A 13,808-nucleotide genomic window follows, 5' to 3' on the forward strand; every position below is an offset into this window, starting at 1 on the left:
CTGTGCTTTACGTGAGGTGGGATCTTTAAGAAGAGAATGATTAAATTAATCCACACGGAAGAGAAACGCCAGCAAACCACGCTGGCTTCGAGCCAAGCAATCACTCATTCGCAATCGGCGTTTGAAAATGACCTTCGAATCGCAGGGTTCCCGCGCATGCTCAGAATGCTCGCGGCAGGAAGCGGTCGGAATCGGGGTGGAGTAAAAGAAAGCGGGCTTATCGGCGGCAGACGAGGACAAAGACGATGGGCGGAGCTTTCTCCCGCCAGCCCCACCCACCCCAGGACCAGAGGGAGCCATGGCGAGGTGGGCGGGGTTGCTGGGCGCGCTGAAAAGGGCCGGAGGTGGCCCGGGGCTGCGCACTTGCTCTGCATCCTCGATGGCTCGCAGCATGGCCGGAGCATCGCTGTCTAGCCTGGCGGGAGTGCTGGTGCGGCCCCTGGGCGGCGGGGAGCCCGTCGACCTGGGCTCGCTGCTGGGCCGGGTGGTGCTGGTCTCCAACGTGGCTTCCCTCTGAGGCACCACGAGCCGGGACTTCACGCAGTTCCGAGAGCTCCAGCAGCGCTTTGGGCCTCAGGGGCTCACGGTGCTCGCCTTCCCGTGCAACCAATTCGGCCACCAGGTACCGTAGCCGCCGTCGAGGGGGCGCGGTGGGCATAGGCGCCGACTCCATGGGGCTTGAGGGGGCCCGAGCCCCCTCAAAAATTCGTTTGGGGGGGCTCAGCCCCCCCAATAATCTCGAGCGCCCCTCCAGCAGAGCGCCGCCGCCGCACTGGCTCTGCCTGTTGACGCTTGGCGCGTCTGCGGCTTTTATAGGGCACCGGCGCGGCGGGGGGCGCCGGGCCGGGGGGGCGGCCGGCCTGTCTCCTTGGCAACCCCATTGAGCAGCGCCGGCTGCCCCGGGAGGGCCATCCCCCCGCGCCGCCGATCGCCAACACCGCCGACGCTGTGGCTGCCCGAGCCCGAGCCGAAGCCCGAGCCCAAGCCCAAGCCAGCCAGTCAGTCAGTCAGTCAGTCAGTCAGGAAAGAAGGAAGGAGAAATGGGGAGGGAGACGAGGGAGGAAAATTGCGCGCAGGGTGAAGAAAGGAGAAGGGCGAACGAGACGAGCTTCCAACCCAAAAAAGGGCTGGAAGACTGGGAGGATGAAGGATCGGGAAAGAAAGCGACGCCTTCCCCGCCCGCGACGTCGGCCGCTTGTCATTGGCAGCACAGCGGGCGCCCAGAGGGGCTGGGCACCAGTGCAGGGCCGCTCTGCAGCCGCGGAGGACAGCTGCGCGGCTAGCAAGGTGCGCCGCGTAGAGCGCGGCCCTTGTGTGGCCCGGTGGCCAGGCAAGCTCGGGCGGGGACCCCCATGCAAATCTAAGACGGGAGAAGAGGGCAGAGCAAAGGGGGTCCCTTCCCCAACCTCCGGCTCTGAGACTTCCCTGAGCCCCAGAAAAGCGAAAGGATTTTCTCTCTCTTTTTTTTTATAAATATTTTATTAAGGTTTCAAATACAAAGTTAGAAACATACACTGAAGAAAAAAGTAAAAGAACAAGAAAAAGAAAAAAAGAAAAAGAAGAAAAGAAAACCAACCATTCAACACATTTTTTATATAACTAACTGGACTTCCTCGCATCTCCCTTACCCTGCATTCTTTATAATAAAGATATCAGCAAATTATTACCTTGTTTCGTACCTTATTTTGTACTTTTCAAATACTATACCTCTAAATTTAACATACTTTTCATCAGTTACTTATATCTTAAATTAAACATAGTATTACCTTAGATTTTGACCTTTTCTTACTTAAAATATAATTTCCTGTTTCCCAAATCTAATTGCTGAAGCTATAGTTTCCGAATCGTGTAAATTTTTAACATTCATACAACTTATATTGTTTTTGCAAATAGTCCTTAAATTTTTTCCAGTCCTCTTCCGTTGTTTCTTCTCCCAAATCTCGGATTCTGCCAGTCATTTCAGCCAGTTCCATATACAGTGGTGCCTCGCAAGACGAAATTAATTCGTTCCGCAAGTCTCTTCGTCTAGCGGGTTTTTTGTCTTGCGATGCACGGTTTCCCATAGGAATGCATTGAAAATCAATTAATGCGTTCCTAGGGAAACCGCCTTCAGACCAGGTCCGGGGACAGTCTGTCCCCGGACCTCTTCTGAAGGCTGGGGGGGGGGCAAGGGCTTTTCTTCCCACCCCCAGCATTTTAAAAAACCCTGGGACAGCGGAGGACTTCTCCGCTGTCCGGGCGATCTTAAAATGCTGGCGGGCGGCATTTTAAAATCGCCCCGGACAGCGGAGGACTTCTCCGCTGTCCGGGGCGATTTAAAAGCCCCTGGGAAGGCAGGCAGGGGGGACAAAGACTTTCGCCCCCCGCCCGCCTTCAGAAGGTGTTCCCGCTCCCCCACCCCGCTTCGGGGCAGCGTTCCGAAGCGGGGTGGCTGGGGCAGGTGTTCCCGCCCCCCGCCCGGCTTCGCAGCACCGCTCCGAAGCTCGGCGGTGGGGGCAGGTGTTCCCGCCCCCCCACCCCGCTTCGGGGCAGCGTTCCGAAGCGGGGTGGCTGGGGCAGGTGTTCCCGCCCCCCCCGCCCGGCTTCGCAGCACCGCTCCGAAGCTCGGCGGTGGGGGCAGGTGTTCCCGCCCCCCCACCCCGCTTCGGGGCAGCGTTCCGAAGCGGGGTGGCTGGGGCAGGTGTTCCCGCCCCCCCCCCGCCCGGCTTCGCAGCACCGCTCTGAAGCTCGGCGGTGGGGGCAGGTGTTCCCGCCCCCCCACCACGCTTCGGGGCAGCGTTCCGAAGCGGGGTGGCTGGGGCAGGTGTTCCCGCCCCCCCACCCCGCTGCAAGCGGCTGCGGAAAGAAGCGATCTCCCTGCAGCCGCTTGCTTCAAAAGCTGCCCCCAATCTCTTTTGAAGCAAGCGGCTGCGGAGAGAAGCGATCTCCCCGCCGCCCCTTGCTTCAAAAGAGAAGACCCGCTGTCCCCGGGGCAAGCTTCGTTTTGCGAAGCAAGCCCATAGGGAAATTCGTCTTGCGAGGCAACTCGAAAACGAAAAAACCTTTCGTTTTGCGAGTTTTTCGTCTCGCGAGGCGTTCGTCTTGCGGGGTACCACTGTAGTCCATCATTTGCGTCTGCCACTCTTCCAGTGTGGGCAAATCTTGTGTCTTCCAATATTTTGCGATGAGAATTCTTGCTGCTGTAGTTGCATACATAAAGAAAGTTCTATCCTTCTTTAACACTTTCTGGCCAACAATGCCCAAGAGGAAGGCCTCTGGTTTCTTGGGAAAGGTATACTTAAATACCTTTTTTAACTCATTATAGATCATTTCCCAGAAGGCCTTCACTTTTGGACAAGTCCACCAGAGGTGAAAGAATGTCCCTTCAGCCTCCTTACATTTCCAACATTTATTATCAGACAGGTGATATATTTTTGCAAGCTTGACTGGGGTCATGTACCACCTATAAATCATTTTCATAATATTTTCCTTCAAGGCATTACATGCCGTGAATTTCATTCCGGTGGTCCATAACCTTTCCCAGTCCTCAAACATGATGTTATACCCAATATCCTGAGCCCATTTTATCATGGCTGATTTGACTGTCTCATCCTGAGTGATTTTCTCTTCAACCTGCCCTCCATCCTCTTGCAGAAAACTCTTTGCCTGCCCTGCCCGTATCTCGTTTTTGCTTTTTAATTCCACACACGCACCCTTCGGACTTCGTGGCAATCGGGCGCGCGGGTTCGTTTCCTAAGAGAGTGAGGACCACCGCCTCCTCCCCACCTGCTCCCTCACCAGCCAGCCAGCCGCGCGCCCTAGCCGGAGAGCCCCGGCCGTCCCCGTCGCGCAATCGGCTGGATCTCCCTTCAGCAGGCCGTGCTCACAACTCGGCCCAGGGACCCCCAGCAGCGGATCTCCGGCCCAGCTGAAGAATCCGGCAACAAGCCCCCTCCTCCCCAATCGCTCCGCCGAAATACGCTCCAAAACCCCCCAGATAGGCCGCCGGCCGCCAAGTCTCGTGGCGCCCTGAGCGAGGGTCTCTCCCCATCACCGCCACCTCGAACTGCGTTCTCCCGGCTACCCGAGCGAACCAGCGGCAGGACCCCGGTATGGGCCCCCCCAATATTTTTTATAAGTCGGCGCCCCTGGCGGTGGGCGAGGAGGAGGACGAGACCTTCCCCTTGGGAGCTTTTCCTGCTTCGCAGGGAACGAGGCGCCCTTGGGCGACACAAGCTCCCAAGTCGGCTTGTAGGTCTTTTTATGGGGGGCTGCTTTGTGTGGGGGCTTCTGAGTCCTAGGTTTATTGGAAGGGGCGGGAGGGGGAAGGAAAGAACGCACTCTGCACATGGCCAGAAGCTTTGTTTTCTCTTCCTAACGCTCGCGATGGAGCGGGGTGAACCTAGTTCCTGGAAGCTCTATCACGGCTCCCAGCCACCCCTGCCTTCTCTGTGATAAGAACCGCGCCTTCCCAGATGCTGAAACTGATTCCTTCCGTATCGCCACAACATCCCCCTCCCCTTGCTTTACAGGCTCTTATCTGGGCATAAGAGTTCTTCGATGATGAATGCCCCCCCCAAGCTGGCTTTATGCCTGCCGAGCACAGGAAAGGTTTGCAAGAGCCCCTTGGGGCATTGATAGCGGGGGGGGGGAATCGTGCCCCGAGGAGACACTTAATACAGTTGCTCTACATCTCAAGTCAGCACCTTGTTGGATGATTGTGGAGCGGAGAGAGGAAGCAAGGGTTCGTTACATTTTCCAGCAGAGAGCACCCTACAAGTTGTGCTGTAGACATGCGGCTGCTGCTTTTGCAACCTTACTAGTTTCCCGTCTGCTCACAAGCTAAACTGCGTAATGGCTTCCTTCCCACTCAATCAAATGCCGCCGTTTCCGTGCATCTCCACTTGTGTGAAGTGGAAAAGAGGATGGTGGTTTTGACTGAACCAGCTACAGCTACCTCTTTTGAGAAGGGCAGCATTTGGCACTTCATTTAAAGTGCTACTGTACCGCTTCAGCAGTCAAGGAGAATACTGGGAACTGTAGTTTAAGGGAGCTGCTCTTGCAAAGCTACTGGTACATTTCCCAGTTGACGGTTTTCAGGATTCTCCATGACTATTAAAGTGGTATATTCATACTATAAATGTATTCTCCAGATGTGAGTGGAAACTTTGTACACCAAGGAGCTAAGTGGGGAAGGCTGCATAGACCAGTTGCTCCTCTTGTTGTTGGAGCAGGTAGTGACAAGCAGTCAAATTCAGGAATTGAAACATGCATTTTACCATCATAATTTGGAGCATGTGGATTGGGAGGTGATAGTTTGGTAAGGCTTGGAAGTCTGCAGTTTTCAACCAAGTAGCTGGCTCAAAGGATGGCTACTCTACCTCTTACAGATAGGTAGCCGTGTTGGTCTGCCATAGTCAAAATAAAAAAATTCCTTCCAGTAGCACCTTAAAGACCAACTAAGTTAGTTCTTGGTATGAGCTTTCGTGTGCATACACACTTCTTCAGTGGTATCTGAAGATGTGTGCATGCACACGAAAGCTCATACCAAGAACTAACTTAGTTGGTCTTTACGGTGCTACTGGAAGGAATTTTTTTACTCTACCTCTGTGAAACTAATAAAGCAGCTGTGCTCTTACAATACTTACTGGCTCAGTCATTTTGACAGATCTTGCTCAGTAGGGGGTGTAAATAAGCTTCTTGTTTTTCAAACCCTACCTGGCATACAATAGGAAATCCTATTCCCTTGTATCCAGTCTGTTCTGGAGGCTCCCCAACAGTCAAGAGCAGATGGGGGGGGCACACAAGGAGTGGAAGAGGAAAGCTTGTTGCACAAGTGGAAGGAAGTCCTTGTGCTAACAGGATGATTTTGTTGCATGCAACCCAAAAGATCTAGGACTAGGTCAAATCATGGCAGAAGACAGACTGATGGTTGCTGATACTGGCATGTACAAATACCTGCTTCACCAGAATTGATAAGGGTGTTGTAAAATTTCAGTTCCCAGCCACACCTTGGAGGCAGTGTGCAGCAGGGACATATTAGTGTTACATGAACTGAGGCTTGAAGTAGTATTTCTCTGAATGGGACAAAAAGCAGCGGGGTACTCAAGATGGGGCAGGGGATGAAGCAGTTTGTATAGTCAAAGTGTACAAAGCTGAACAGTGCATTTTGATTGCACATCTAAACCCTTATGCACAAACTTCTAATTAGGGTACTTGCCTAAACTGTGTTGGCAACATCACAATCTGCTTGTAAGGGCTTAAATTGGAAATAATTTAAAAGTGCTTTTTATTGCTTCATTCCCCACCCCTCCTGCCCAGTTATTGAAGACCTTCTGCTATTTGTCAAGAGACATCCACAGCACTACCCCAAAATGTCTATCACTGCTTGGGCAATATGCTAGGGAATATTTAAGTCACATCAGTTGACTTGTTTGAGGAAGAAATTATTTGTTCTGTAAATGTTACTTTCAATAAGGAACTTGAAGTTTCAGATCCTACTAACTCCTTGCAACTGCAGCAGAGCAGTTTATAGAACTAGTAGGTAAAACTTGTTTTTCTCCATAACTTTAATCTCCATATGTTTGCTGAACTAAACTAAGATACTGTAACAAGTAGCAAGTTGCGATGGAAGGGAATGTTTTTGCCCAGTGTTTCTGCAAAGCTGCTATTGGCATGGTGAAGGGGTTGGTGAAGCAAAAGAAAATGTTACATAAAGCAGAAGTCAGTAGCCTGGTTGGTGCTGCTGTGGCTGTTTGCTACACTTTGTTCTGACATTTGGAATTAAACATATATCTTCTCTCTCCTTTTTACAGGAAAATGCCACCAACGAGGAGATCCTGAATTCACTAAAGTATGTCCGCCCAGGCAATGGGTATGAGCCCAACTTCAGTGTCTTTGAGAAGTGTGAGGTGAATGGGGAAAACGCTCACCCACTCTTCAAATTCCTGAAGAAAGAGTTGCCCTTTCCACATGATGACCCCGTGTCTCTGATGACCAACCCACAGTTCATCATCTGGTCCCCTGTGTGTCGCAGTGACATCGCATGGAATTTTGAGAAGTTCCTCATAAGCCGTGATGGAGTGCCTTTCAAGCGTTACAGCAGGCGTTTTGAAACCATCAAGATCCAGGATGATATTCAAACGCTGCTTTAGCAAGTCACCAAGAACCAGAAAAGTTGCCTTGCAGAAATGTCAACTTCTTTTTTTCAGCTAGGCTATTGCTTAGATGATGTCCTAGGTTAAGTATGATACTTTCCATACTAGAGTGAATTGCAGATCTGTCCTAGATTAGACTGGGCTGATCTAACCGAATAAGCAGAAGAAAGTTGCTTATGCATCATAGCAATGAAACTTAATTGAAATGCAGGAATCTATTTGCCGTGATGTAAGCTAAATTATAACCCTTCCTCTAATGTGCGAGGCAACCATGTATTACGTGACTCAAGGCTGAATAATATGAGTGGCTGCTTTAATGTGTGGGTTAAATCCTACTATGTGAAGCAGCCCTCCATGTGTCAAACTCCATGCTGTTTGTCTGTGTGGCCTTATCTTGTTTTTCAGCAATTCATCTGTTTACTCTGGCAGTAAGTTTCTATTCTCCATCAAAATTTTATTTATGATGGTGCTTCTTCTAAACACTTGAAGGACACTTGATGTATTTGTAAAATTTTGTATGTGAAGATGTAGTTAATTACACTAGGGGAAACAGCAGTTTATGAAATTCTATGCCAATAAAATGCTTCAAAGACGATTATGTCTGTGTCTTTATAATAAGGCTGCGTAAAATTAGGTTGCAACTAGTTATTTGAAATCTCATCCTAAGCTCATTTAACACATTACCAAAAGGGCTGAAGTATTATTACTTAAACCATGACTAAGCAGGTCCCTCAAGCGAAGTTCATGGCTGCTACTACTGCAGTTTCTGGCCTAAGCCATGGTTTTGCTTAGCATGTTGTCCAAACCAGAGCTTGTACTTTGTCTTGCTCTAGGGCAAACCATGAGCTGTAGTTAAGGTATGTTCTTGGTTTACAGCTTAGTTTGTTTGGAGAAGACAAACCATGAGCCTGCATTTAGACAGCATGCTAAACCAAAATATGGCTTAGCCCTGGGTAGCATGCCAGCAGCAGAACCAAAGGAGTGCAGCAGTTATGATGGCTCCAAGAATCTGTGTTCATGCTAAACCACGATTTGGTTTAGCATTATGTACTGACTGAACTGAGACAAAAAAAAAATCCCTACAGCTGTGGATTGACATAATAAATTATTTGTTATAGGTTGGGTACCTGGCTTCTACTGGCAAAAATTCTACATAGAATTCTACCAAATCGTAGTCCTTATTAACAAGCTGGATTCAGTAAGCAACATTACAAATAAATGTGGAAGGTAATTTGCTAGAAATAAAAAGGCTTGTTATTAGTCGTTTGGGACAGGAGTGGAAACTGGAACTAGTTGAAAAATATACTACAAATGAAGCTCAGCTTTGTAGATATTTGTGTGCATGTATCTTGCCTGTGTCCTATTCCTGTGTCAATCTCTCTCAAATATGCACACACAATTGACAAATATTGCAACAATGTTGTTTGCTCATTCCACACACGCCCCCGCATTGATTTATTAGATGGGTGTCTGAAGAATGTAACATATAAGAAGAAAAAGGGAATAACAATACAATTACTATATAGTTATAACAGACAGTTGTTAAAATGTGTAATTATACAAATTATCCTCATATCCTGTTGTCCTAATAGCACTAATATCTTTAGCATGGTCAAAGCACATCAAGATCTATGTTTTCAGAGGGCAATCATGCATCCTTTCTTTCCATTGGATATCTTCCAGCCCAATCTTTCCTAGACTTTGTGTATGAAGGCCTTTGGAGGAACATTCATAAATTGTTCATTTCAACAGCTGAGCCAATGGCTATGGAGGACTTACTTCAATTAACAGAAACCAGAGATCTTGCAACCAATAGTATTTCAAAGACTACATGCTGCTTTTACCCCCTATTTTTCTCTTGAAGATTATCTGATGGGGAAGAGTAATGCTATTGCTCTTCTGTAAGCATATTTCTGTGCTTTAATGTGATACCTCAGTCATATCTTTAGGACCATAGTTTGTGGTGGTGATTACAATTTACTTACATACTAGTTTTCTGCCTACTACAATCTGTTCTGGAGAGGGTGCTAACCTCCAAAGCAGATTTGCCATGTGTTGCATGGGGAGTTGCAGGGGAGAAATGGGAAAGGGGAAGTCCCATTTGCAGGAGCAGGAAGCCTGTTGCACAAGTAAGCAACTGCAATTCAATATCACCCAATATTAATGGTTGCCGCAAAAAGAGCCCAACATCGTACGTACCATATATTTCCTAGACGAGCAGTCTCCAAAAAACCTTAGGATAAAAAGGACGATTGCCATTGCCCTTATGCCAACCCAGCAGGACGACCCACAAGACCTTCAATATCAATTCACTGGGTTGGCTGCTGGTTTCAAGGAGTGGGATGTCCAGAGACAAGTGTCATGGCAGCATAACAGCTAAAGAAACCAAAAGGGAGCTGTACCAGCAGAGATCCAGGGGTCACCAACGTGGTGCCCTCTAGATGTTGGTAGTTCTAGTCCACCGAATGCAGAAGGATCCCTTTATAGCCAGGGTCGCTATCTAGTTTGAGGCACGACCTGCAATTCTCAGCCCTTCAGAGGTGACTGACACCGCAGACGGAGCCTGTGTGAGCTACTGGAGAAGGAGGGATTCCCTGCCTCCCTGCCCTTTCACTTCAGCGGAGAGCGGCCCCTTCTTCCTCAGCGTCAAAACACCGCGCTCGGCCGGGCGCTCCCTGCCCTCCGAACGCCCGGAGGCGTCGCCGCGCCTGCGCAGTGCCGTTCTGTGCGCGCGGCGGCGGCGGCGGCCGGGCGAGGAAGGATATCCGCAGTTGGGGACGGCCGGCCGGGCGAAAGCGCTTGCAGTACTGTCATGGCGGCAGCCGAAGTAGGGTTAGACGGCGGGGGAGGCGGCGGCGCCGGCCTGAGGCCGGACGCCGGGACGCAGCGGGCGGAACTTATGCCGTTGCTGGGGACGGCGCTGAGGCCGGGAGAGTCGTGGTGAGAAGGGCGGGTGGGGCGGCGGGAGCGAGAGAGCGCGGCGGCTCCTTTCGCCTCTCGGTGTCAGGTTGAGAGCCAGGCCGCGCGCGCGCCGCCTCCTCCGCGCAGGCCCTCCGCGCGCTCGGGCTGTTGGCTTTCGAATGCGGGTGTTCGGAAGGGGGGGGGCAGCAGGAGGCGCGAGCTGCTCCCCCCGGGAGTTCGGTGTTGGTGGCAGGAAGAGGGCATGTCGGTGCCGGCCGGGCCCTCCCGGTGCCGGTGCTGAGTCACTCTTCTTCCGCCCCGGCCCCTCCAGCAACTTCGTTCACCTTCCCTGCCTCCCGCTCCAACTCTGCCCCGTTTGTTTGTTTGTTTTATTACTCTTTTCTTCCCCCTTCCTCTTCTTCTCAAGGCGTATTTCCCCCCCTTTTATTGCAGGTTCCTAATTGACAGCCGGTGGTTCAAGCAGTGGAAGAAATACGTGGGCTTTGACAGTTGGGACTTGTACAACGTTGGAGAACCTAATCTCTTCCCGGGACCCATTGATAACTCGGGGCTTTTTGCAGGTAAAGTTGTGTGGAGAGGGGATTAGGATTTGGAGTTTGGACTGGGACTGGGAAGTGGAGGAGGGAAAATGTCACTGCACGGTACTGCTTTTTGGACTATGTTCTGACATTAAGGGAGTCAGTGCCCTTCCCCTCCAATCTTTCCCAGTACACTTTCCCAATTCTTAAGTAGGGATATTAGTTTTTCTATATGATAAGGCAGCTCGCTTTGGAAAAACTATGATGGAGTCTAGCATGACTGTCACACCAGCAGTTACTGCAATCATAACTAGTATTGTAACAAGTCTTAGAGGTTCCACCCTTAAATAAGTGTCTCATTCTTGGCTTCCACACCCTTTCTGTGGGTTTTTTTTTTTTTTGTGTGTGTGTGTGTATTTCTCCACTCAGCCTAGGCCTGAAAGCAGATGACTTTCCTTTTTTTGTAAATGGAAACTAAAAGAGTTAACCGTTACATCTGCTTCTGTGTTGTAAATCAGTTGGTTGCAAATCATTATTGGCTTGGTATATTGTGTCATAGAACTTCAAATCATTAGGTGTATCCACTGAATTCAAACTTATGTTTGAATACATTTTTGTTTCGCCCCCTGAGCTCCAGGTGCACATTGTTTCCTTGGCTTAGTACTGGTTCAGGTTTGTTGTGGCACAAAGTTGACCTTGGTAAGGTGATGATTTAAATCTGAAGCCTGTTTCTTACATGATCTTTCATTATTTGGGAGACTAGATAGCTTGAAATCACATTTTCCTGTATTGCAAGAGGTTCCCAGTGGCAGCAGAAGCAGTGGAAAGAACACACCATTCTGACACGCCACCTCTCTCCAGATACAGTCCTGAGAAATAACACTTGAGCAACTCTTTAAAAGATTTAAAGTAATACATATTGTGGATAGGTAGAGCTATTTAAATTTAGCAGCAAAAGGCAATATAGATGCTGTGTTCCTCAGACCAGGGCTGGATCTAGACATATCAAAGAAGTGTTTCAGTTTAAAGCATTGTAAATTTAAACAGGGAAGACAGGTAGAGAAAAACAGGACTCCACACTGCCATCTGGTAGCGCAATGTTATATCTCACATACAATGCATATAAATTGCTTTTTCTTTACCAGTCTAGCTGAGTCCCAGGAAATCACTAGGAAGTCTGTGTACAAACATAAAAAGTTTAAGTTTGCTTCTCAAAGTCTCTGGATCATATTGGTATAGGAAAGTCTTCCAGTTCTGCATTGTACTTTTTAAAGAAAACTTCAAATACTATACAGCTGGTTTTATTTGATTAATAGTTTGAAATTATGTGTGGAAGGGAAGTCTGAAATTAGATTGTGAAATAATACCACTTGAGTCTCTTCAAGACTCACTTTGATGTGGCTATTTAAATTACCTTAAGTTAGATTTTCAGAAGTGTCTGTCACTTTGAAAGTGTGTTTGTTTTATTCAGGATTTCCAGGAGAACTGTTTATCTTCCTGTTTATCGTTATGTTTCCTTTCCTTTTTAGACTCAGAAGCTCAGACTTTGAAAGAACATCTCATTGATGAGTTGGATTATGTGTTGGTTCCTACTGAAGCCTGGAACAAATTAGTAAATTGGTATGGTTGTATAGAGGGACAGAAACCAATAGTGAGAAAGGTAAGTGATAATGATCTTTATGTAACTTACACTGTTTTGTCGCTTTGGGGAATCATGTGAATTATCTCTTGAGCTACCCAGAGAAATGAACACTATAAAGAATATTTAGGTGTCATTTAACTGGTGCATAGGATAATGATATATTGTGTGACGTATAAGGTTGAATAACTGGAAATACAGGGTGGGAAAGGAACTGCTCTTCCCAGTATTAGGATGGCTCCTACAGTTTCAGAATGGCTTTACAGAATGTTTCTAGCTTAGCTAATGTAGAGTAGAGGAGAAAGTTTCTCTTCAGTTGCCCTGTACTCTGTTGATTAGTCATTTAGCCAGAACACAGGATGAAGTTATAGGGTGGTATCCAATTGTGTCCATCAGCTACTGGGACTTGCTGTTCTCCTCTCCCTGCTACCCCTGTGGATCTCAAAAAATATTTTTGGAGGGTTGTGTAGAGTGAGGAGACTGGAGCAGGTTAGAGAGTGGATTGCCATGGGGAGGAGAGGAAATAGAATAACTGTTTACTCTTTGGAGAGGGGAATATGGTAAAGGACGCTCCACATGACCGGTCTACCAGGAATGCTTCTTTTCAGTGTAAGAGATAATGTATACTGACTTCAGAAACACAGCAGGACTTCAAGTAACTACACAACGCAGAAAATTGCTTTGTAGGCTGGATCTTAAATCAAATAGTTAACTGTGCAATAAATAATATATAGTACATGCTAATGCAATCTGGTATAATTTTAATGAACGATGTAGAAAAGAGCATGTGATATGTCATAGGAATAATTCCATTTTCAGAATAAGAAGATAAGCTAAACATGCCCATATTGCTGCTAAAATACAGTATATGCTTTTTAAATGTAGGCCTTAAAAGGAATGTGCAAATGTAAAATAAGAAGGGTAATTCCCCTTTTTCTCCCTCCTCCCCCACAAAACCCCTTTCCCTTTTTTAGTTTTGTTTAGATTGTGTTTACTTTCTGTTTGATAAAAAGGTAAAGGACCCCTGACAATTAAGTCCAGTCGCAGACGACTCTGGGGTTGTGGCGCACATCTCGCTTTATTTATCTACTTGCACTTTTGGGCGTGCTTTTGAACTGCTAGGTTGACAGGAGCTGGGACAGAGCAACAGGAGCTCACCCCATCGTGGGGATTCAAACCACCAACCTTCTGATTGGCAAGCCCAAGAGGCTCAGTGGTTTAGCAAATTGCTATGATCCATTACTGATCTTTCCTTTTTCTTTTATTGCTTTTATTATTGATTGAAATTGAAATGAAAAGCAAAACCATCTCCCAAGTGTCTACCAAATGATTACATAACATTCATTCCTTTCCCTGAGCCAGAAGATTGTACCTAGTGTTATGTGTTGGACACATTACAGCCAGGCAAAAACATTCAGAGTATAAAGCAGGGCCAGTGAGGCGTGTGACCTATGGAAAGTTTACAGCAGGGGACGGCAAACCACCGCCCAAGGGCCAGATCCAGCCCAATTGCCCTCAGGATCTGGCCTGGGGATGGTCTGTGGATCGTGTGGATTCTCTTCGTTAATTTTTTCTTCTTTAATTTTCCCCCCT

General features: G+C 48.0%; 2 protein-coding genes across 3 annotated transcripts in view; both read left to right on the top strand.

Moving 5' to 3' along the window:
* Nucleotides 1-250: 250 nt before the first annotated feature.
* On the top strand, nt 251-7,731 carry GPX1 (glutathione peroxidase 1). Its single transcript, XM_081185928.1, has 2 exons — nt 251-622; nt 6,795-7,731. The coding sequence occupies exons 1-2, from the start codon at nt 299-301 to the stop codon at nt 7,131-7,133; spliced, it is 663 nt and encodes a 220-aa protein (XP_081042054.1). The 5' UTR covers nt 251-298; the 3' UTR covers nt 7,134-7,731.
* A 2,080-nt stretch (nt 7,732-9,811) lies between these two features.
* USP4 (ubiquitin specific peptidase 4) overlaps nt 9,812-13,808 on the top strand; it is a 41,385-nt gene continuing 37,388 nt past the window's right edge. For both annotated transcript variants that reach the window (XM_081185828.1, XM_081185829.1), the window contains exons 1-3: nt 9,812-10,076; nt 10,491-10,618; nt 12,106-12,236. In XM_081185828.1, the coding sequence (XP_081041954.1) occupies nt 9,949-10,076; nt 10,491-10,618; nt 12,106-12,236 (387 nt within the window). In that variant the 5' untranslated portion in view covers nt 9,812-9,948. The remainder of the gene's footprint in view (nt 10,077-10,490; nt 10,619-12,105; nt 12,237-13,808) is intronic.

Source organism: Podarcis bocagei, assembly GCF_964188305.1.
Source record: "Podarcis bocagei genome assembly, chromosome: 2".
NCBI classification, from domain to species: Eukaryota; Metazoa; Chordata; class Lepidosauria; order Squamata; family Lacertidae; genus Podarcis; species Podarcis bocagei.